At 49.5% G+C, this 24,179-nt stretch overlaps 2 protein-coding genes across 2 annotated transcripts in view; one reads left to right on the top strand and one right to left on the bottom strand.

Annotated features, from left to right (window-relative positions):
• The first annotated feature begins 970 nt into the window (after window positions 1–970).
• WFIKKN2 (WAP, follistatin/kazal, immunoglobulin, kunitz and netrin domain containing 2) lies at window positions 971–5,898 on the top strand. Its single transcript, XM_008568299.1, has 3 exons — window positions 971–1,503; window positions 4,218–5,054; window positions 5,190–5,898. Exons 1-3 carry the CDS (start codon window positions 1,303–1,305, stop codon window positions 5,871–5,873), a joined length of 1,722 nt encoding a protein of 573 aa, XP_008566521.1. The 5' UTR covers window positions 971–1,302; the 3' UTR covers window positions 5,874–5,898.
• A 7,786-nt stretch (window positions 5,899–13,684) lies between these two features.
• TOB1 (transducer of ERBB2, 1) overlaps window positions 13,685–24,179 on the bottom strand; it is a 15,512-nt gene continuing 5,017 nt past the window's right edge. The window contains exon 2 of the mRNA XM_008568300.1: window positions 13,685–13,729. Within this exon, the coding sequence (XP_008566522.1) occupies window positions 13,685–13,729 (45 nt within the window). The remainder of the gene's footprint in view (window positions 13,730–24,179) is intronic.

The raw sequence follows: 24,179 nt of genomic DNA, 5'->3' as shown, positions 1-24,179 counted from the left end.
CTCTGTGCACCCTTTCCTCAAATCTAAAATGGAAGCCCAGCATGTGGTGAGGTTGAAGTGACATGCTGCATACAGAGAACCTGGCACACATTAAGAGCCCAATACACGTGAGCAATAGGTATTACCATTATTGCTTACTGCGTGTGACCTTGGGCTGGTCGCTTGCCCTCTGCAGCCACAAACCTTCTCCTTTGTGAAGTGGGGGGAGCAAGACAGCGCCTATGGAGTGCCTGGTGCTCAGAAAGAGCTCACTGAACAGCGGCCACCGTGGTTGGGAGCGAGGGCGGCTTGGCCGTGCAGCGCAGTCCAGAGACACTATTACCGCGTAGGTTTTCTTGGAGCCGACAAGTGTGTCGATGGAGGAACAAGGAATGTGATACGTCCCGGCAGCTGGGGGAGCCGGAGCATATCTGGTATGTGTCTCTGGAATGATTTGGGGAAAATTCACCGAAATTGGAACTGAAGACGCAAACTGCCGGGACACAGAGATACGGAGCTGTCCGTGTGCACACCCCCCACAAAGGGACCCGGTGCTGGGGTGGGAGTCGGCTTACACAGCACAGCGCTGCTCAGGCCCGCCCTGGAATGGCCGTGAACTTGTTGTTTTTCCACGTCATTTACTCTCAAATGTACTATCGAGCCGGGCGATGCTAACCCAGCGGCCGCAGGTCCCTCCGTGCAACAAGCGATTGTGTGTTCTTTAGAGGTGGCCAAAGGGGAGGAGGGGGCCCAGCCCCGAGGAGCTTGGGGAGAGGGAAACAAATCCTTCTTTACAGTGAGCTGGCGTGTCCTGGAGCCAACTCCCCCCAAAGCACATGCCATTTCTGGCTCTTGAAGGGGTTAAAGGCCTCCTGGAGTCAAAAACAAGCAGGTGTCCCACCGTGCCAGATACGCTGCCTAAACTGCTTCCAGCTTTTTTTTTCCCCTTCTGCAATAAGTCTGTGATCAGCCACGGGACAGAGGCGCCAGCAGCCTGCCTGTGACAGGCATCAGGTTAGCTCGCTCCCACTCGGGTGGCGCGCCCAGGATATAAATCCAGGCTCGGGGCCCCTGCTACGGCTCCTCTCTCTGCACACTCAGGAGAGGGAGTTTCCTTCCAGAGACCTTTCTTTTATCTGAAGCTGCACAGCCCAGCAGGCTGCACTGACTTGGTGGAGGCAGCCACGGCGGCAGCAGCCTTAGCAAGGAAGCCTGCTGGGGTGGGGAGGGCAGGTGTCTCCAGCCCCTGAGAAGAAGGCCCTGTTGAGCCCCAGTCTCTGGCATCGTTGGAGCCGGGGATCTCTGGCCGCCACAGACTGCACCATGTGGGCCCTGGAATGCTGCTGGTTCTGGCCCCGCTGGGGACAGGTGGCAGCGCTGCTGCTGCTGCTGCTGGTGCCCCCGTGGGGCCTGGCACTGCCGCCCATCCGCTACTCTCACGCTGGCATCTGCCCCAATGACATGAACCCCAACCTCTGGGTGGATGCGCAGAGCACCTGCAAGCGGGAGTGCGAGACAGACCAGGTGAGTGTGTTAGTGGGGGCGGGAGCTGCAGGGCTGGATGCCTTGGGAGTGCCCAGGACCAGGAAGAACAGAGGCTCTGTCTACCTGGAGATAAGCAGGGTGTGGTGCCTATCTAGGAACCCCGAGGCCAGGAAGAAGAGGTGGGTGTGATGTCCAAGTTCATCAGGGACTGGGAATCCGCAGGTTCCTTCTGCATGTTTGCTGAGGGCCGCTATGAGCCAGCCCTGTGCCAGGCACATGGTGTAGACTGGCGCAACACGTCGGCATGGCGGACATCAGCAGCCTGCTCACAGATGAGACGGTCGATGTGCAGAGCCGGGCAGGGAGTGGCACGAGGCACTGTGGCCAGTGATGGAAAGGTGGCCTTGGAGCCCACATCTGACAGCAAAGCTGCAGTTTTACCCAGCCTCCAGGCCACTTCCCCAAGGTTTTGGACCCTGACCCTGACAGCCACCACGCTATCAGGCAGGGCAGGCAGGAACAGCTCTGAATAGACCTCTAGGTGTCCCTGGGAGGGAAGTGGACGAAGTTCCATCCTTCCAGCTTCCTTGGTCCTGTCTTCTGTTCTCATCAGAGGACACTGCAGCAGGGCAGGACCAGTTCTAGGGCAATTATCTCCCAGCAACCAGGTCACTCCCAAGGGCCACTCCTGCCCACTCCCCAGAGGCAAAGGGCTCGTGGTACTTGCACCTTCTCTGAGAAGAACCATTTCCTGCCCAGCCCAGCCAGCTCTGAGGGCAGTGCAGAGTCTTTCCAGGCTGCAGGTGTGGGCTGAGCATCACCAAGGAGCATGAGAGATCCTAGTGCTCCTATGGATGCCTGGATACACACAGGAGGGCACAGGGCTGCCCTGGGGACAGTGGCCCAGGGGACAATTAGGCCTCTCAGACCAGATGCTGCCAGTGGGTAACGGTGATGTTGAGGGAGAGGAAGATGTAGGGGGCCTGTTCCCATCCAGCTGAGGTCATGTCATTCGTTGGCTCCATTTGCAGGGAAGCCTGTTTCACTGGCACAGGCTGGCCTGAGAAATTAGGTGGGCATGGGGACAGGGAGACCCTGGCTGGTTTTGTATGTTGTGGGCAAAGGCACCTGTGTGGGGCTGGGGATTCAGACTGCCTATGGGGACATTGCAGTCCCTTCAGCAAAAGTGTTCTAAGGGTCCCCTCTAGGTTTCCTTCCTCCTGGCACCTGAGGACCCAGCCTTTCATGGACCTCCAGGTCCTGAAGGAGCTTCCTGGGACAGACTGTCTTTAAGGAAGAGCATTACCCCCCGGCCAAATAGCAGATTCTTCTCCTCCCACCCTCAGTTCCCGCCAGGGTCTCTCCCCCTTAGACCCCAGCTCTGAGAGCTGCTCATCCCTGTCCCAAAGCCTCCCCTGGTGTGGCCTGGAAGCCTATGCCAAACAAGGCTGCAAAACAAAGTCCCCATTCTGAGCCAAAGTGGGGAGAACAGTAAACAAGTCAAGCAGGCATGCTCCATGTGCCGGGGTGGGGGTATTTCCCCCTCTTAGCTGATGTGGAATGTCAAAGAGGCTGAACTGCAAGTCCAAGTGACAAGGGCCAGCCCTAGTGGGGAGTAACTCACCCCGTTACTACCTGGAGGGGGATTAGGAGTGTTGCTGCCTGCCCGGTGGGTACGACGTGTTATTGTTGAAAACACCACGTGAGACCCTTGTTTGTGTGGGCTCCGGGAGCATGTCGCTCATTTCGATGAATTAAACTAATGCCTTACATGGCTCCACAGAAGATCAGAGGGGATTACGGCCCAGCAAGTCCTCGCTGACGGCCTTGCTGACCTTTGCCACACAAGGGGACTTTTCTCCTTGCTGCTTTCTGCGTGAAACGTCCCACACGCAGCTGAGCGCCTGGGTCCGGCACAGCCCACAGTCGCCAGACTTGGCATCCAGGGCCCCTGGCATCTGCCCTTAACCTTGGCTTTGGATGAATCTGGGCCCTCCTCAGAGCCTCTGTGTCTGGTGTGTGGGTTGCTCTCCTCAAGGGGAAGAGCATCGGCCCTTAACCTTGGCTCTGGACGAATCTGGGCCCTCCTCAGAGCCTCTGTGTCTGGTGTGTGGGTTGCTCTCCTCAAGGGGAAGAGACGTGCGGGTCCCAGAGGTTTTGCTCTCTTAGCACCTGGGGTGGCCTGTTCAAGCTGCCGGAGCATCCTCACCCGATGAAAAAAGACAAAAAAGCAGTCTCACGGGTTCAACCACACCTCATTTGTGGTAACTATATGATGCAGAAGAAAAAACACCATTTCAGAGTCCTGTCCACTGGAGCTTGACACCCTTTCCTACCACTTCCTGTCTCTGTGAACTTGGCCGTCGCCTCTCTGAATCTGCGTTCTCATCTGTAAAATGGAATAAGAAACTTGCCCTTCTAGAGGTCTACGGTCCACGTCTTCCCACGCTGTTAGCTGTGTGAACCTGGGCAAATTACTTAACCTCTCTGTGCCTCAGTCATCATCATCCGTATAGTGGGCATAATGGCTTGTGCTGGGCACGATAAGTTGACAGGTGTCCAAGTTCTTAGATGAGGGCCTACCACATAGCAGAGGCTTGAACATGTTAGCCATTACTATTACCAAATGTTTTGCTCACACTGGAGGGTGAGTGCATCTGGGTTCCCCCACCCACGAGCCGTGGGGTGGGACGGGGAGCCCGTTCTCTGTCCCTTCCCCTCCCTGGCCAGGCCTCTCTGTTTGGCTCTTTCAGGAGTGTGAGACCTATGAGAAGTGCTGCCCCAACGTGTGCGGGACCAAGAGCTGTGTGGCGGCCCGCTACATGGACGTGAAAGGGAAGAAGGGCCCGGTGGGCATGCCCCGGGAGGCCACGTGCGACCACTTCATGTGTCTGCAGCAGGGCTCTGAGTGTGACATCTGGGACGGCCAGCCCGTGTGTAAATGCAAAGACCGCTGTGAGAAGGAGCCCAGTTTTACCTGCGCCTCGGATGGCCTCACCTACTATAACCGCTGCTACATGGACGCTGAGGCCTGCTCCAAGGGCATCACGCTGGCCGTCGTCACCTGCCGCTATCACTTCACCTGGCCCAACACGAGCCCTCCACCGCCTGAGACCACCGTGCACCCCACCACGGCCTCCCCGGAGACCCCTGGGCTGGATGTGGCGGCTCCAGCCCTGCTCAACCACCCTGTGCACCAGTCGGTCACCGTGGGCGAGACAGTGAGCTTCCTCTGTGATGTGGTGGGCCGGCCCCAGCCTGAAATCACCTGGGAGAAGCAGCTGGAGGATCGGGAGAATGTGGTCATGCGGCCCAACCATGTGCGTGGCAACGTGGTGGTCACCAACATTGCCCAGCTGGTCATCTATAACGCCCAGCCTCAGGATGCCGGCATCTACACCTGCACGGCCCGGAATGCTGCCGGGGTCCTGAGGGCTGACTTCCCGCTGTCTGTGGTCAGGGGGGGCCAGGCTGCGGCCACCTCGGGGAGCAGCCCCAATGGCACGGCTTTCCCAGCTGCCGAGTGCCTGAAGCCCCCTGACAGTGAGGACTGCGGCGAGGAGCAGACCCGCTGGCACTTCGACGCCCAGGCCAACAACTGCCTTACCTTCACCTTTGGAGGGAGCAGCCCCAATGGCACGGCTTTCCCAGCTGCCGAGTGCCTGAAGCCCCCTGACAGTGAGGACTGCGGTGAGGAGCAGACCCGCTGGCACTTCGACGCCCAGGCCAACAACTGCCTTACCTTCACCTTTGGCCACTGCCACCGCAACCTCAACCACTTTGAGACCTACGAGGCCTGCATGCTGGCCTGCATGAGCGGGCCGCTGGCCGTGTGCAGCCTGCCCGCCCTGCAGGGGCCCTGCAAGGCCTACGCGCCTCGCTGGGCCTACAACAGCCAGATGGGCCAGTGCCAGTCCTTTGTCTACGGTGGCTGTGAGGGCAACGGCAACAACTTCGAGAGCCGTGAGGCCTGCGAGGAGTCGTGCCCCTTCCCACGGGGGAACCAGCGCTGTCGGGCCTGTAAGCCGCGGCAGAAGCTCGTGACCAGCTTCTGCCGGAGTGACTTTGTCATCCTGGGCCGTATCTCTGAGCTGACCGAGGAGCCTGACTCAGGCCGTGCCCTGGTGACCGTGGATGAGGTCCTGAAGGATGAGAAGATGGGCCTCAAGTTCCTGGGCCGGGAGCCACTGGAGGTCACGCTGCTCCACGTGGACTGGGCCTGCCCCTGCCCCAATGTGACAGTGGGTGAGATGCCACTCATCATCATGGGGGAGGTGGATGGCGGCATGGCCATGCTGAGACCCGAGAGCTTTGTGGGAGCCTCGAGCGCCCGGCGGGTCAGGAAGCTCCGCGAGGTCATGCACAAGAAGACCTGCGACGTCCTCAAGGAGTTCCTGGGCTTGCGCTGAAGCTCCGCCTGCCCTGGCCCCTCCCTGGCCCTCTTCCACCCCTACCCCCAACGCCCCTCAGTCAGCAAACCGGGCAGGTTAGATTAGACAGCCGTGGGCCTGCAAGGAAACAGCCACCAATGTGTCAGAAAGAAGCCACAGTAGGATCTTAGAGCACCTTCTATTTTTTGGGTTCAATAAGGGGTCCATCTCTTTTTTAGCTAGGGGAGACAAAAGAAGTCGATAGATGCGTGTGAGTTACTCCTGACGGCCAGTCTGCTCCGGCATTCTTACCTCCCTTTGAGGTCACCCTTCCCCTGCTGTCCCAGCCACCCTACCCCCAGGCAGGTTCCCAGACAGGGCTCAGGAGATGGCGGCTGCATGGTGGTCACAGGAACAGTTGAATTAACTGGCTTGCAAAGGAGGTGGGTGGGGAGAGACAGGAGGGCCCAGGGAGTCACTGGGACAAACTTGTAGGTCATTGTGAGCAGAGACCCCTTGGTGTTGAGGGTGGTGGGCTGTGGGAAGCCAGAGGCGTAGCCTGACCTAGAGCACAACTTGCCTCAAGTGGAGGCTGCTGGGACAGGCACCTTTGGGTGGTGTCATCTGTGTCTCTTAGGCCACTATGGTACCTCTAGAACACATGTTTCTTGTCCTTGGCTGCACTGGTCCGTTGATTCACTTCTGTTCAATTCAACTCAATGGACATTTTCTGAACACATGATGGATGCCAGGTGCTAGGACCATAGAGAGATCTCCATCACTGCCCAGCTCAGAGTGCCTGAACACAGATGCCCTGACCCCAGGGCACCCCAGAGCAGACCCTCGGCTGTCTTCCCAGCCGTCCAGTGTCTCCATCTGATGGGTGGCGCGCTGCCATGTGCCACAGGCCTCCTTGGACCTAGAGCAGATAGAAGCCCCAGGATCTGCTTTGGTAACGAGAGAAATAAAGGAAGAAAAAGCAGGAGGGCGGGACGGATAGTGAAGGAGAAAGAAGGGGAGGCCGGCTGGAAGAGGAGGAGGAGCCCTGCTCGATGCTCCCATCTGGTGGTGGCCTCAGGAGCCCGCAGGGACCGGGACAGAGGCTCTGGGTGAGGCCTGCGAGGGACGGCTTGGGGATGTGGGACAGAGGCTCTGGGTGAGGCCTGCGAGGGACGGCTTGGGGATGTGGGACAGAGGCTCTGGGTGAGGCCTGCGAGGGACGGATTGGGGATGTGGGACAGAGGCTCTGGGTGAGGCCTGCGAGGGACGGCTTGGGGATGTGGGACAGAGGCTCTGGGTGAGGCCTGCGAGGGACGGCTTGGGGATGTGGGACAGAGGCTCTGGGTGAGGCCTGCGAGGGACAGCTTGGGGATGTGGCAGCTCATTGGTGCGTTTCTTGTGTTTCCAGACTTCTTGTGTGGGCCTGGCCACCCCACCCCTAGATAGAGGACTTAGGAGCCCCCTAGCAGCTCTGCACCTGCCCCCCACGCCCTCCTCAGCCCTTCATTTTGCCCCCGCCCCCCCAAGCTGAAGAAGGCCATTGAGGGGCGTCCTCCTCCCTTCTTCCTTAAATACAGGAAGATACCAATTAAAAGCGCATAGTATCAACAGCCCTTCTTGTATGATTTGTTTGGGCTAATGTGGGGAAGGGGGAGGGAAAGAGGTAGTGGGTAGTGTCATTTGCTTTGGTGACCTCACCAGAAGGAAACCTGGCCAGTGGGACCCTATTTGGGCAATGGAGGGACACTGCAAATATTCAGGCCCACTTCGCAGCTCCAGGGCGCCCTAACTGTGGTGCTCAGCTGGCCCTGTGAGTTATGCATGAGAAGGCTGAGGCCAGAGCAGTGAGGTGACTTGTCCAAGAACACAGAGGCAGCAAGGGGTGGGGCTTAGGCCAGGTGCTCTGACCCGCAGTCTCGGTGCCCCCACCCCACTATGGCAGCATGGTGGGTCAGGTGCAGATGGTGTCGGGTTCAGAGGTGAGATGGTGAAGGAGGCAGGAGTGGGGCAGGAAGGGGTCATGCTGCCCCACTGTGACTCCCCAGGGCGCCTCTGGGTGAGGCCTGGTCCCAGGACCACTCTGGATCAAAGCCCTAGGCATGCTCAGGGCATGGGGCTTGGTTCTGGGTATGTGGACAGCCGGCCTCTGGCCTTAGGGAGGCTCATGGCTGCTCCCCACCCTGGAGACGTGTCCGGGAGCCCTGCAGCCTGTCTGTCCCTCACAAGAGACACCTCTTCCCTGTACACTTCCCTGGGTTTTCCTGGGCCACAGCCCAAAGGAGGAATCCAGGCCAGGCCCAGCCCAGACAATCTCACCTGCAATAAAGGAATGAGGAGGGGGCAGGAGCAGGAAGACAAGACAGGCTGCCACGCTGGGAGGACACTGAGCACAAAACTCAGCCACCAACAGTGTGACAGCAGCCTTGGGCCCCTCCCTGCTCGGGTTGGTTAACCAGGGAGGACAAGGAGATCTGGGGATGTTCTGTCGCACCAGCTTCTAGCCCAAGGTGTCCCAACAAATAGCCCATCACCGTAGAACCTGAGGAGGCCAGTGTCCACATGCCAGCACCGTCACCCTCCTCACCCCCAGTTGCACAAATATGGGCCTGAGTCCTTTGGCTGGGGCTGGGATAGCAGAGGCCCAGGTGACTGTTCTGCATCCCTGGGCAGGTGTGAGGTTTAGGGGAGTCCCATCTCAGGGCTCCCTCTCACCAGACCCCTGCCCACCCACAGCCCCAGACCTGGAGACCCTGTCATACTCCAGCCCCACTGAGTGAGAAAACCCAGCTCCTGGAGCCAGACTCACCTGGGTCTGAATCTGGGCTCTGCCACTTACCTGCTGTCTCTCTGAGCCTCCTCCATAAAACAGGGTAGAAAGACCACTTTAGGGAAACTTGGGGAGTTCGACCCTATTAGCCTTACAGAATCGAAAAGGCTGGGAAACAGAGCCTGGCACAGAGTGGCCGCCACATGTCCCTTCCCACCCTCAGCAGCTCCCTGGCCAAGAGCAGGCCCCCGGGACCTGAAGCCGTCCCTCGCATCCCCCTCTGGGCCGTGGGCTTCACGGGCTCGGTGGCCACATCTTCAAATGTTTTATGCTGTCGCTCACAGAGTACCCCCAAACTGAGCTCTCCTCACAGGCTGGTTGGGGGTCCAGAAAATCTGGGCACTTAGGGAATGGGTGGTTTCGAATCTATTGTAATTTCTAACCGACTGCACGGCATTTATTTTTCTATCCTTTAAAACCAAGCTGAGTGTTTACCTCTGTTACCCCACGCCTCATGCATCTGGTAGGTGCTCAGCAAAGGTTGAACTGAGTTCACAGGGCCTGGCGGCCAGCAACCCGGGAGACCTGGCCCCAGCCTGGGCCCCAGCGCGTAGGGAGATCAAGGCCTCCTTCGCCAAGGCCAGATTCACCTGCATCCCTGACTGCACCAGATGCTGACTCCGCCCCCTCTCGTGTCCATTCGGTTCTCCTTCCCTTCCAGCCCTTCTCGGCCTTTTCAGAGGCTGATTCTCCGTGGCTGCCTCCAGACCAGCCCCAAGGCCTCTGAGGCAGGGCAGCTTGGCCTTTTCCACCCTCCACTTCCCCCGGCACCTCCAGCCTCCTAAGACACTCTGCTCCATTGTCTAGCCAGCTGCTCCGTAGTCTGATGTCATCCCGACAGTGGGGCCAGAGAGCAGGGATCGGGACAGAACCTGACTGGGGAAGGGGGAGAAGAAGTACAGAGCCTCACAGTGACTTGCTTAGGCTGCGGAGAACTCCCTCTGTCAACTGTCCTGTTTTAACAACACCAGCACGAGCAAGCACTTACTATGTGACAGGCACTGGACACCGTCTCTTGTAATCTCCATCGCGACTGTATGAGTGGAATGCTGTCTTGTAGGTGGGAAAACTAAGGCTGGAGGGGATCAGAAACTTGCCCAAGATCATACAGTTGTTCAGTGGCGGGGCCAAGATCTGAATCCTCCCAGTCTGACTTCAGGGCTCTTACAGCCATGTTATGCTGTGAAACACACACACACACACACACACACACACACCCTGCCCCAGTGCCGCATGCACTTCACCCCAGGCTGTTGATGGCCTCACCATGTGACATGTATTTTTCTATTGCACTCATAAGCAGTCATGGCCTAGATTCCTGAGCGAGACATCAGCCTTCTGCCTACTCATCCTTCAAGACTCAGCTCCTCGGGGAAGCCTCCACTGTCCCCAGGCTGCGTAAGCACTCTCCAGTCCCTGTCTCCCTCTGTGCTCACACTGATCCAGATCAGAATAATTGCCTAGGGGCTCACAGAGCACTTGAGGGGTTTGTTGGACGGACAAAGGATCCTGGGACCAAAGGCCACATGGTGCTTCTGCCCCGGATGTCTGCAAGGCTGCAAAGGGGCCTTTCTGGGGTCTTCTCTGCATTTTCCCAGCTCTACTTCTGGGTACCTCCACCTCCTCCTCTTCCTATCACCTCCCCAAGGAGTCTGAAGCCTCCCTCTGACTCTGGGGAATGTGTGATTAATGTAGGCAGGATGGGTGGCAGAGTTCCTGGGTCCTATTCTTGGCCATGGCCTCATTCTGGAATGTGCCTGAGGTCAAGTGACACCCCTCTCTCAGGCCGTGTCAGGAGGAAGAATAAACCTCCAGCTGGCACTCTCCTGAAGGTGAGGGGAGGGCAGGCAGGTGGGCAAGCCTACCACTCCTCTCCTTCCCACCTCTCGGCTCTGCAGCCCCTCAGCAATTCTATTTCAGGATCAGGTTGGAGTCCCTGTGTCCATGTCCCAAATTACTCTGGCATCCAGGTTTCCAGCAACTCTCTGACCACCTTCAACCCCACTCAGATGAGGGGAAAACAGGACTCCGCTCCAACATCTCCCTCACTGGACTCTCTCAGAGGTGGGGCCTTTTCCCAGCGTGGCTGTCAGGGGTGAATTGGGACACTTGGATGCTTTCTGCTCTTTTCAAGTCTTGAGGATAGTGCCGGACAAGACGAAGGTGCACCCATCCTGATAATTTGTTTTCTGTTTTGTCGTGAGGGACACATCCAATTCTGTCTGTAGTTTAAGAGAGGGAAGAAGATAGTGACTTTTGTCTCCTTTCTGTGTGGCCAGCCGGAAGCGAAGAGGGGGCCTGCAGCATTGTTACAGACCCTCGGCAGGAGAGAAGCAAGGTGCCAGGAGAGGAGGGTGGACATGTGAGTACCAGAAACTCTGAATCAGGCACTGTACGTATACTGTCCAGTGTACCCCTCAGAACACCCTTTGAGCTAGATGTTATTTTACTATTTCATCATTTGACAAATCCCACCCTACAACCGGCAGGAGGCAAAGATGAGCTGTGCTTTGTTCACTTCTGTACACCCAGCACAGGGCCTGGCCAAAGAGGGTGTTCAATCAATATTTGTTGAATGAATGAAGCAGGCTCTATAGACCTCATGGAAGAAGAGCTGCCCCCGTAGGTATGAGTCTCCTATTTTACAAATACTGTGTCTGAGACTCTAAATGATTAAAGGAAACTTGCCCAAGGTCCTAGGGTCAATAAATGAAAGAGACAAGATTCATACCCAGGTCTGTCTGACTTTAGTGACTAAACTCTTTCCAAGGTGATAGATATATATTTTGACCATCACAGTTAAAGGCTGTGGACCCCAAATGACAGTTCTCCTTCTGAGCATACATAACCTCTACTTCTTTTTTTTTTTTTTAAGTTTTTTACAATTTATTAATCCTCTAGTGAAAACTTCACATAATTATCACAGATGAAGTCATTGGAGAATCTTTACTCCTGCTTTTTGCCAGCACCGACACTGGCCTTTGCAGTCCCCTGACTTTCTTCATTCTGTTCTTGCGTTCCTTTCACCGTTTCCTTGAGGTCTTTTTCTTCTCATACAGGCCACGTCTTGCAAGTCTATGTTGGGATTCATTTTTCTTTGTATAATCCAAGGAATCATAAATCATGCCAAAGCCAGTTGCCTTGCCACCACCAAAATGGGTTCTCAATCCAAATACAAAGATGACATCCGGTGTGGTCTTGTACATTTTGGCTAATTTTCCCCAAATTTCTGTCTTAGGTGCTATTGCCTTCCTGGGGTGAAGAACGTCAATGACCATTTGTTTCCTCTGAAGTAGTCAGTCGGTCATGGACTTCCCGGTCTGGATAGTTACTGAGTCATTCATGATGCCGGCTGATCCTTAGGAAGCCCATAACCACCACTTCTAACTGGTCCCTGACCTCTGGGAGTACCAAGGCTTTACGGAACAGGCTTACAGCTGCACTCTCCAATATAGTCAGTACTGAATTCATGTAAATGAATTCAAATGAACTAAAATACTTCCTTCGTTGCACTAGTTACATTTCATGTGGCCAGTCGCTACCTTATTGGACAGCACAGACATAGAATATTCCCATCATCACAGAAAATTCTATTGCACAGTCTTGTTATAAAGGATTAACACATAATTCTTGTTTTCTTTGTTTTTTTGTTTTTTTTTTTTTAAAGATGACCGGTAAGGGGATCTTAACCCTTGACTTGGTGTTGTCAGCACCACACTCACCCAGTGAGCGAACCGGCCATCCCTATATGGGATCCGAACCCGGGGCCTTGGTGTTATCAGCACCGCACTCTCCCGAGTGAGCCACGGGCCGGCCCCTAATTCTTGTTTTCTTTGGTAGAGGGCTTTTGTAGGGGTAGGGGGGCTACTCTAATGGTTTTTAACTCCAAGCTCCTGCCCTGCCAAGGACTCCAGGGGTCCTCTTCATTAGCCACTCGCTCGTACATTGCCAACGTACTACAAGAACTCTTTAATCACCTCCGTTGTCTCTGGACCCTGACCTCAGCCTCAGAATCCCCTCATCTTCCCTCCCAGAAGGCTTACAGGACCTCAGGCAAATTAAATTCGTGATGGCCTTCCTCAATATCCCAGAGTTCCTAAAGAGGTAGGCAAATTAGTACACATACACCCCTTCCCCAGCACCAACAGCCATGATACTCAGGCGGAGATTAGCTAAATCAGATAGAAAGGGGCTGCCAATAGGAAGGAGACAGGAGGAACTAGAGGCTTTGTCCTTCTGGGGCACAGCACAGTGCCCAGGACAGCTGCTGCCTCCCAGGACTCAGTCTAACACCGGGCCAGTGACCCAATAGCTCTTCAGAGACACCATGCTGCAGCTGTAATGTTTTCTTGCCTGGAAGTGCTGACTAGAGGTCTGAGAATTATTTTAGTGATCATTGCTGCTTTAATTATATTACATAAGCCTTTATAAAGAGGAACCAGGTATTTTAGGCTTCAGGGTCCCCAAATCTTCTTGATGTCCAGGGTGGGTGGCAATGAGAAAAGGCCAAAGTCATGGAAGAGCAGAAGCTCTTGAGTCTGACCGCCTGTGCTCAGATAGTGGTTATGTGACTGTGGGCAAGTTAACCTCACCGTGCTTCAGCATCTTCATCTATAAAATGGAATAATAATGGTGCCCAGCGTGCCCCTGGAGAACTGGCTGTTTGCTCCAGCTGGTTGTGGATCGCTGCTGCCGCTTCCTGCCTATGGCCGGAACAAGAATCAGGAGAGGAGAACAAGCCCTGTCCCCACAGCCGACTTTGGAGAGCAAAGTGAGAATAAATGCAATCTTCTCTGCTGACATGGGAAGAGTCCAGGATTGAGGGCAGCTGGAGAGGGAAAGTGGGACAGACAGACAGACAGACACACACACACACACTATGGGTTGGGCAGTTGGTGGCACAGTAAGAAAAGATGAAGTGCAGTAATTTGGGTAGAGATGGGGAACCTCTGGGACCTCCATGGAGGCCCTAAGAACATTTCTCCACCCTTCATGACCAGTTCCGACACCTCAGAGCTCAGCTCTACTGACCCCTTACTTCAAGTACCACTCCCCGTCTCAATGGACCCTAAGGGGCAACAGAGGAAAAAGGGAAACAGGCCTAGGGCCCTAGTATGGTCAATAACAGACTCAAAGCAATCTTCACAATCATCAAAACCAACAATTTCACCCTGTGACCCTAATCAGAGGAGAAATCGGTGTTTATGGATGAGCAGAACGCAGCTAGTGAGACTGACACAGAAGGCAGCCCATCCCCGTCACAGGCCTTGCAGAGGTGGGGACCCTTTGCCAATTAGATGCCCTGGTGGCAGGTTAATAATTTCCATTACTAATAGCTAACAGCATTTAATATGTGCTCAGTGTGCATTATCTCATTAAGTATTCACAACCCTGTGAGGTATATATTACTCACCTCCATTTAATATTCTCCTCGTTTCAGAGAGGATGAAACTGAGGTTCAGGGGGATTTAATAATTGGCCCAAGGTCCCTGGCCAAACAGGGAAACTAACCTAGGTGCGGTATTTGGCTGCAAAGCCCACGCCTTTCACCCCATGTATAATATCTCCCACCGCAGGTTCAAGAATAGTCAAGTATGGTTTCCTCTCACTTTTGTTTTCCCCCTTCTCCCTGCTAATAAACCATCATGGATTATGAAATCTGCCATCTAGGATTCTCATGAAAAGACATGTTTAAGGCCATTGGATCTCCTCTAAATAGGCTGAGCACATGCCCTTGAGGTTAAGCCACAGGCAGAGAGAGAGAGATTCAAGTCCTCTCTCACTGATAAGTAGAGAGAGTTTAAGTTATTCTATGTGGGGAAGAGGATTATGCTTAATGCTTTTTATATCTTACATCCTCATCATGTAAAACCTACCATGTAGAATTTTTCAACCCTCTCTTACAGATAGGAAATCCGAGGCTGAACAGGTTTAACAAATAGGGCTCAGCTATTTAAGGGTGAGTGGGATTCAATTCAAAGTCTAACCCCAAAGCCCATGTTCTTTCTCATAGAGGATCACTGGGAGTAATGTTATTTGGAGGCTTCATGAAGCCCCCTACACTAGTACAGAGCATTCTTACTTAGTTCTTAGCAGTTACCAAGGAGTCTGGAGGGAAAATTGTGGGGTCTAAACATCTATCCCCGCTAGTGAAGTTGGTGTGAGACATGTACCAGATGCTGGTGTTTTCTGCACCAAACAAGGATCCATGTTTTGTACAGAGTAGTGATGCTCTCTGAACAGTCCCAGGTCACATGAAGGAGATTGGCCTGCTCCTGGTGGTATTTTCAGTGGATGACAGAGTGCTTAGCCACAAATGAAACTTAGGGGAGCTTGGGGAAGGACATTGCCCAGTGGCAGTAACCCAGCGGAAAAGTTATTTGGGGCTGTTCATTTCTGACTGAGATTTATACAAAGCTTTCCCTCCAAAGCCTAATTCTTTTATTTGTACTCAAACCAGAAGACATGGTAAGCATCCAAAAAGCTAAACTGGAAAATGAAACAGTTGAGCTCTGCAAAGACTTGTTTCCCTGACCAGGGGTAGGGTGTGGTGATGGGGCAGTAAGTGGGAGTAACTTGGTGGTGTCTGAGTTTGTGCAGTGAACAACACTTTCCATGGTCACCGACTTCTGGAGGGGTGTACCTGCTATGAACCCTGACATCACAAAAGCAAAAAGTTTTGTCACCAGAGGTAGGAAAACAAATGAGATGACCCCTAGAGGGAGCTTCTAGCTTGAGGTTGTTTCTGGGATAAATTTTAAGATGAAAATATATCTCGAAAGATAGGAGTTAGAGCCATCCCTCATACAACCTAATTCGCCAACCCCCTACCCCCCCACCAGCACCACTTCTCTCCTTGGACTTCTTACCCGTCCTCCCCATCGCAACCCTGGGTTTGACGAATAAAAAAGTTCTAAACCATCTCCCATGTTTCTGTACAAATCTTGGAACAGTGAAAAAAATAAATTAAATGGCCAAATTCAAAGGCAGCTTCTCCCAGGAGTAATGGGCTGGCAGCAGAGCTTCTATTTCTGATTTCCTCTGCCTTTTCCCCCCAAGGATTAGCAGCACACATTCTTCCAACTGTGGACACATTAGATGAAGGGAAAGAACCACGATCAAGTTTTTCCTCTCAAGTGGCTGTTCCTCCATTGGAGCTGGGAAATTGAGGGAGCCCAGGCTTCCTCAGGTACTCCCAATAAACATTTTATCCATTCTTCATGACTTGATAACTCCTCCTAGATCTAGAATCCCTCAGATAGGCATGGTCTCTTCCTTTTTTTGTTCATACCTCAACATTTTCCTGTGTATTATGATTATTTGGGCTTGTGTGTTATCTTTTTTTTTTTTTTTTTCCTTTTTGTCTTTTTTCGTGTTCGGCAACGGATCGCAACCCTCAGTGTCGTGCCCGTACCGGACCGGGACCGGCAACGGAATCGCAACCCTCGGTGCTGCGCCCGCACCTCGCTCAGCCAGTGAGCGGGAACCGGTCTGCATGTGGGATCCGAACCCTCGGCGGGAGCGCCGCCGCGCTTCCCAAGCAGCGCACTGTAGCAGTGCGCCACCGGGCTGGCCCTAATCAACATCTTTTTAAAAAAATATACCGTAAATGAAATCTCTTTATATGATGTTAATTAAAAATATAGAGAGGTTTAGGCAGGTGTAAGCTTTTCGGCCTAAGTTTTGCACTAATTTTAAATCTGAATTTATCATCTCTGCCTTTTTTTAAACAACGGAAGTCTTGCTGAATTTGTGTCATTTGAGAATTTTGGAGTTGGTTCATCCGTATGTGTGTTATCTTTTGCTAGACTGTAAGTTCCTTGAGAGGTTCTAATGGTTTATTTATATGTATCACCACAAGTTCTGAATGCAGTAAATGTTCAATAAATGTGTTGAGGGCCGGCCTGTGGCTCACTCGGTAGAGTGCGGTGCTGATAACACCAAGGCCACGGGTTCGGATCCCATATAGGGATGGCCGGTTGGCTCACTGGGTGAGCGTGGTGCTGACAACACCAAGTCAAGGGTTAAGATCCCCTTACCGGTCATCTTTTTAAAAAAATAAATAAATAAAAAAAAATAAATGTGTTGAGTGGATAAACACAGGGGCTGTGATTAATCATATTTCACCTTGTTTGAGAAAGGATTTAAGGACAAGAATGGAATCTGAGCCCAGAGCAGCCACCTGAGTCAACATCACCCTTTTGCTATCATAAGTACTAAAGTCCAGGACCAAAGCCTTCAGTATGTGAAGTGCTATAGTTACCTCTCAAAGAATCTGATCATCCAGAGAGAAATGGTGACGTGGATAAATAAAACTAGTACAGAGCCCTCAGACTCTTATACCTGATTCCATTGTGTTTTTGCAGTAGATTTCCCTTTCCTAATTGTGCCTGGCAAAGGCTGATATTAAAACAAGTTTGGGGTTGCTGAACAAATGACCACTTACAGGACCAGGCTGGATGTGCAGGAGAGAGAAACTTGGCACAGAGTGCATTCTAGATAACGTCTTCTAAATAATGAGGGTGGCTCTTTTATAAGGTCTACCTACCCGTGGAGGTCATTCAAAAGAGGAGTGTAGTGGTTAAGGATCATGGGCTTTGTAAACAGAATCTCACGGTTCGAATCCTAGCTCTACTGGTCATGACTCTTGTCACAAGCTTTCTGGCCTCCATTTCTTCATCTGTAAATGAGAAAAATAGTACAACCTTCAGAGGAAGTAAGGTGAAGTGGTTAAAATGTATAAGTGCTTAGCACAGTATCTAGCACACAGTAAATGCTACAGAAGTGTTGGCTATTATTACAAGCTTCTGAGGTTGGTCATTCCCTCTGAGTCCATAGGACTTCATTATAGAATCAAAATTATCATCCTTCAGCTACCTACCCTCCTTCAAAATCTGGAAGAAAACAGTCATCAGGAAACTGCGGTGTGCTTGGACTAGGGGGACTTGTCTTGGATCTCAGAACTTCTGCAAAGCTTCCATCAAGGGAATCTCAAGGCAAGTCTCAGGGCAGTGTAGACAGATGCTGTCCCTTCTACTGCTCTTTCCACCTTTCCCAGACCCTGAAGGAAAGGCAGATAGAGGACATACCCTAGCCCCCTTTTTGCTGGCTGCCAGACTCTTCCTTCTCTTTTGGCAGATGCTCCTGGGGAGATAAGGTCTTACTCCATTTCTCTATTCCTTTTACACAGAACCCGAAAAGTTCTTTGAACTTCTGTGGTTAAGATAATAAACAAGAGTTTCCTTCCAAAAAACATTTCTTCCTAAGTTACCAAAAAAAAAAAAAAAAAAAAGCATTCTTTGCATGGAAAGGGATTATCTAAATATTTTTCTTCTGTGTCAATTATACACCCGAAAAGTTCTTTGAACTTCTGTGGTTAAGATAATAAACAAGAGTTTCCTTCCAAAAAACATTTCTTCCTAAGTTACCAAAAAAAAAAAAAAAAAAAACCCACACAGTTTCCTTCCTTTTGTCTGATCTTTTGTAAGATTCAGAAAGATGAAATTTCCCCAGTAAAATCCTTTATACCTGCGTGAAAACGGGGTTGTTCTCAGAGTCTTTAGTTAAAGAGCCTCTGGTGACACCTAAGTTTCTAGAAAGGATGCCCAGGGATTTCAGCTATCTTAAGTATTGTACTCAAATGGTTTAGAGATCCTTGTCATGTTTCCTGGAAATAGAAAGGAGTTAGCAGAAAGCAAGTCACCAGGGCTGTACAGAATTTTAGAATGGAAGGTAGTTTACAAAAGAAGGAGATCTGGGGAAAGAGCTCTGAGAGCCATAGGCAGATCTGGATAACCAGAGTGAAGAAAAACAGGCATGCTCATCACTACAGAACAAAATAAAATCCAGCCTTCATCCTTACCAGCAGTGATTGATGGTTGGTGGAAGGGCGGCAAGGAAAAACCATCTGAAAGAGTACCTGCATTTTGTGCAAAACAGAAAAAGGGACTATGCCTAGGAACTACTGAACCTGTGTCACAAGGTATCTGGATCTTGCACTAAACTGGAAAATATTAGCAGGGTCCTATGATTCCATTTCTTAAACCACACTGATGCAATACTGACAGTACTCCTTTCTGTCTGTATCCAGTAGTCTCCAATTTATACTCATTTGCTAGAAACCAAGCTAGACTGATGCCATGTTCATGCTTATCATACTTTCTTTCTGGCCTAAAGGAAGTGTGAAACTGTTTCAAGTCAGAATCTGGTTTTAGGGGGACCTACAACCCAGCCTTCATACACCAAAAAAGCCTATGGCTCCATATCTTTCCAGCTCTCAACACTACTAAGGAAGGAAGAGAAAAAGAGACCTCAAGAGCTGTAGAAGGGCATGTAGAGAACCAGTGTTTAAAAATAGCTGCAACCTGATGGCCGGGAAGGAAGTTTCTGTTTTTTAACATTCAGTGCAAAAAAAAAAAAAAACCCCATAAAAACAATGTCTAGCTCATTTTGTCAATGTTTTTTTTTCTGCAATTATTTTCAAAACACTTGAGGAGTATATAGACAGAAGGGATGCGACCTAAGAGTATATGCCAAGGTTTGTCTAAAAATATTTTACACCTGTTCTCTGTTCTGCACACTGGTCATATTTTATCAGTGAAGTAAGTACTCCTAATGCCAGATGGAATGTGTTTCTCCTTCCAAGTCCTCACTGTTTTTCCCTTCTGTAAAGCAAACCTCCTCTTCTTTCCTACCTGCACTAAAATAAAGCTAGTACCATTATCCATATGACATATCTACCACCAGAGCTACATTTTAACTGCTTCTATTCCTGAGCCAATATTTTTAAGTAAGAACAACTACTTCAATATTTTTCACAACAGCATGGACATTTTAATTTAACAAACATTTTTGGCTGCTCCCAAAAGGAACATCAACCAGTATACTGGATTTAAGTCAATTTGCCAGTTGTATGAAAAAGAATGGGGAAAACTGGGTTCCTTCAGTGCCTCAAAACTAGAAATACAAACTCAGTGATATTACTGAAACATGAATAGAATAACTTCTAGAATATTACTGTAGCATTTTAATTCTGTTGATGCAAATAATTGACTACATAACAAAATGTTGATAAAAGAAGACAGTTATGGTCTTCATTTACTTTTCTGATTTCAAAAGGCTACAAACATGGCTAAAATTCTGGACTTCATGTTTTCCAAATACTGTAAGCCCCTAATGACACATATTCTTTTTTTTTTTTTTTAAAAAGATGACCGGTAAGGGGATCTCAACCCTTCAGCACCACGCTCACCCAAGTGAGCTAACTATATGGGGATCCGAACCCATGGCCTTGGTGCTATCAGCACCGCACTCTACCAAGTGAGCCACGGGCCAGCCCTTAAGGACACATATTCTATTAGTTCATTGACAACTCTTTTTTGGGGGGTGGGCGAGCAGCTGGCTAGTACAGGGATAGAACCCAACCGAGTTAACTGGCTGGTCCCTGATTGACAACTCTTAATAGCTCAGTGATTAGTTCTCATAGCTCCCCAAGGAAGTATATTGATATCACCGTACCTGTTTTACAGATGAATGAACTGAGCCATCTGAGTCAAATGACGGAATATGATTAAGCAAGGAATTAGAACCACAATTCCAAATAGCTTCCAGACGTGAACTGCCTCCCAATTAAATGTTTTCTTCTAAGGTTTGCTTAATTGTGAGATGATCTCAAAGTTCTCACTCACAGACTGTATGTATAAAGTAAGTCTTCTGAAATATAAAATTTTAAAACTCAAATGTAGTCCTGTGTTGCCTAACAACAGGGATATATTCTGAGAAATGTGTCATTAGGTGATTTTGTTGTTGTGTTGACATCACAGAGTGTACTTACACAAACCTACCACACATCAAATCTATATGGGATAGCCAATATAATCTATAGGACCACCATCATAAATATGGTCCATTGCTATGCAGTAGGCACATGACTACAGAGAAACGATAGCAGAGTAAACTTTACTACTTAGAAGTTAAATTCCATAATAATGAGACCTTTAGCCCAATCTAAACCTCCAGAAGCCTATCTAAGGGTTCAGCAATATATGGTCTAATGAAATTCTTTTTTTTTTTTTTTTAAAGATGACCAGTAAGGGAATCTTAACTCTTGACTTGATGTAGTAAGCACCATGCTCAGCCAGTGAGCAAACCGGCCATCCCTATATAGGATCTGAACCCATGGCCTTGGTGTTATCAGCACCGCACTCTCCCAAGTGAGCCATGGGCCGGCCCTGGTCCAATGAAATTCTAATTAACCCAAAAATCTAAATAGTAGGCAACTTAGTATAATAGAATTTAATCCATATAGAAACTAAAGAAATTCTCCTGAGCCATTTTTAAAATGGGCTTTTGTGTTTACTGTTCAAACATGTTCAAAACTAATAGCAACGATAAAGGTATGTAAGTTCATCCATAATAGCTTATGATTCTAAAGTGTTACCACTTTTTTATTTTAAGCCAAAATATATTGTGACTTTTTTCAAGAAAGCTTTTCAGAGCAAGTTTCAAATAAGAGGTCATTTGGTTTCCTTAATGTTATTTATTTATTTTATTTATTTATTTTTTTTAAAGATGACCGGTAAGGGGATCATAACCCTTGACTTGGTGTTGTCAGCACCACGCTCACCCAGTGAGCTAACCGGCCATCCCCATATGGGATCCGAACCCGTGGCGTTGGTGTTATCAGCACCACACTCTCTCAAGTGAGCCACAGGCCGGCCCTGGTTTCCTTAATGTTATAAAGTAGAAGTGAAAAGACCATTTATCACAAAATCTATACATATAGAAATCATGTATTACAAGGGTTTGAAAAAGGTGGCTTTTCGAAGTAATTTAAAAACAAATCATTGTAGAAACACACTGTTGAATACTACTTTGGTAAGTCACTTGACCTTTCTTTAGAGTGTTTATCAATGAAGCACAGATAAGGAATGTGCGTAAAAATAGCCAAGGGGGTCAATGGTTACAATTTTACTTATAAGTAATGTTGCCACTAAATCTAGTATATTGTCTCAGGGAATTATCCAGTGGTTCTAGGATGGGAAAAGTAATTGATGTGATTAAGAAAACCAACAAAATTAGAGCATTGATATATCTCGATGATTTTTAAAAGCATTTCCAGATCACCTATAATTATAGTTTACAGCCAATGGAAATATAAAGTATCTTTTCCAAAACATCATCATGACTTCTTTTTTTTTTTTTTTTTTTTTAAAGATGACCGGTAAGGGGATCTTAACCCTTGTCTTGGTGTTGTCAGCACCACGCTCAGCCAGTGAGCAACCCAGCCATCCCTATGTGGGATCCGAACCCGTGGCCTTGGTGTTATCAGAACCACACTCTCCCGAGTGAGCCACAGGCCGGCCCCATCATCATGACTTCTTTTTTTTTTTTTTTAAAGATGACCGGTAAGGGGATCTTAACCCTTGTCTTGGTGTTGTCAGCACCACGCTCAGCCAGTGAGCAACCCAGCCATCCCTATGTGGGATCCGAACCCGTGGCCTTGGTGTTATCAGAACCACACTCTCCCGAGTGAGCCACAGGCCGGCCCCATCATCATGACTTCTAAGCATGGTTTACATACTAGCCTTCCAACTAGACCCTTCTCATTAACACTTTTGTAGAGATTCTACAAAACATGTGGCTGATACATCAAAAATGGTTTTATTTCCAACTTCAAATCAGAATAGCAACAAATCTGAGAGACCAAAGCATAGTGCTTAACAGCATGAACTCTGGGACCATGACCTGAGTGTGAATACTAAGTCTGCCACTTGTTGGCCACGCAGTCTTGGGTGAGTTCAGCTCTCTGTGCTTCAGTCCCCTACTCCCACCCCCAGTCTATAAACTGCGTTAGAATTGCACTTGGCACATAGGAAGTGCTATGTATTTGTTAACTGAATGATCAGAAAGATTGAAAAAAAGTCTTTAACGAACACAAGTACACTAATTTTCCAATTATATGTACACAGATATTGACCTTAGATCCTTTAAACAAGAAGATAGTTTCTTCCCTATATACCACAAAAACTAAAGAGCTCTGATATCAGGTGACCTCTTGGGTCAAACTGATTAAGCATCAACTGATTGGTTCTAAATAATGTAATGGGTTTCATTCAGTAGTGACCTTTACATACTTGTCTTCTAATAAGGCTATCTTATCTGTTCTTGCAGTAGAGTTATCTGGCTTCTGACAAATACATGCATTCCAGTCAAGCAAGGACATATATTTGATATACCATGCCTATGCTATTTTCTGTTTGTGTAGGGAAATGGTGTGAAGGAATGTCTCCAGCCAGCATTTTACTTTATTAGCTTAAGTATATCCAAAGAAACATACTTTTATTTATATGATACAGTGATTTATTTTAAAATAATCTATGGGGCCGGCCCGGTGGCGCACTCGGTAAAGTGCGGCGCTTGGGAGTGCAGCGGCACTCCCGCCGAGGGTTCGGATCCCATATAGAGACCGGTCCGCTCACTGGTTGAGCGCGGTGTGAGTGCGACACTGAGGGTTGCGATCCCGTTGCCGGTCACGAAAAAGACAAAAAAGGAAAATAAATAAATAAATAAATAAAATAAAATAATCTATGTCCAGAAGGTTTGTTAGATTAAGTCTCTCAATTAAAATGCCATTACATAGGACAGCTATATGTGAATGAAATTAACACCAACACATATTAGAAAAAAAACCCCATTTAAAACTCTGTAACACCATTAGTTTCACCTTCAAAGGCTATGTTAGGGCCGGCCCGTGGATCACTCAGGAGAGTGTGGTGCTGATAACACCAAGGCCATGGGTTCGGATCCTATATAGGGATGGCTGGTTAGCTCACTGGGTGAGCGTGGTGCTGACAACACCAAGCCAAGCTTTAAGATCCTCTTACCAGTCATCTTTAAAAAAAAAAAAAAAGCTGAGTTAACTAATCACAGTTAATAAACATTGTCATCTTTATGGAGACATTTTGACTAAAGAAGGCCTACATTTGCTATCCATTATAGATGAAAGCTATTCAGAGATTTCACAATGTACCTGATTTAGAAAAGATAAGGCATGGGCAGTAAAGGAATATACTAAACTCAGAAAGCTACTTTTTGGTTTCATTTTCTTTCTTGTCAATGAGTTATACAATCTGTGAGACAGTGTTTTGGACATCTACAGTATCTATAGTTACAGGAACTGAGAAGATGGGAAAGACCTAGGAAGATAATTAACTCATAAAACCATCAACCAAAACAATCTCTACACAGAGGGCCAAAAGCATGGTGGCACAATAGGGAGAAAAAGATTTGGGACTAAGACGTAAGCTTTTCTAAGACATGCTAGGCAAAACACCTTTTAAGAAATTTCCATTCCGGGGCCGGCCCGGTGGCGCACTGGATAAGTGCGCCGCTTGGGAAGCGCGGCGGCGCTCCCACCCGAGGGTTCGGATCCCACATACAGACCGGTTCCCGCTCACTGGCTGAGCGAGGCGCGGGAGCAACACTGAGGGTTGCGATCCCGTTGCCGGTCCCCGGTC

The sequence above is a fragment of the Galeopterus variegatus genome, unplaced genomic scaffold (genome assembly GCF_000696425.1).
Source record: "Galeopterus variegatus unplaced genomic scaffold, G_variegatus-3.0.2 Scaffold395, whole genome shotgun sequence".
Taxonomy (NCBI): domain Eukaryota; kingdom Metazoa; phylum Chordata; class Mammalia; order Dermoptera; family Cynocephalidae; genus Galeopterus; species Galeopterus variegatus.
Note: the sequence above shows the minus strand (reverse complement) of the source record. Positions and strands in the feature narration are given on the sequence as shown.

Coding starts and splice junctions, on each gene's coding strand:
- WFIKKN2 (XM_008568299.1), top strand. CDS start 1,303: ATGTGGGCCCTGGAATGCTGCTGGTTCTGGCCCCGCTGGGGACAGGTG. Junction 1,504..4,217: donor GGGAGTGCGAGACAGACCAG/GTGAGTGTGTTA, acceptor TGGCTCTTTCAG/GAGTGTGAGACCTATGAGAA. Junction 5,055..5,189: donor GCTGGCACTTCGACGCCCAG/GCCAACAACTGC, acceptor TTCGACGCCCAG/GCCAACAACTGCCTTACCTT.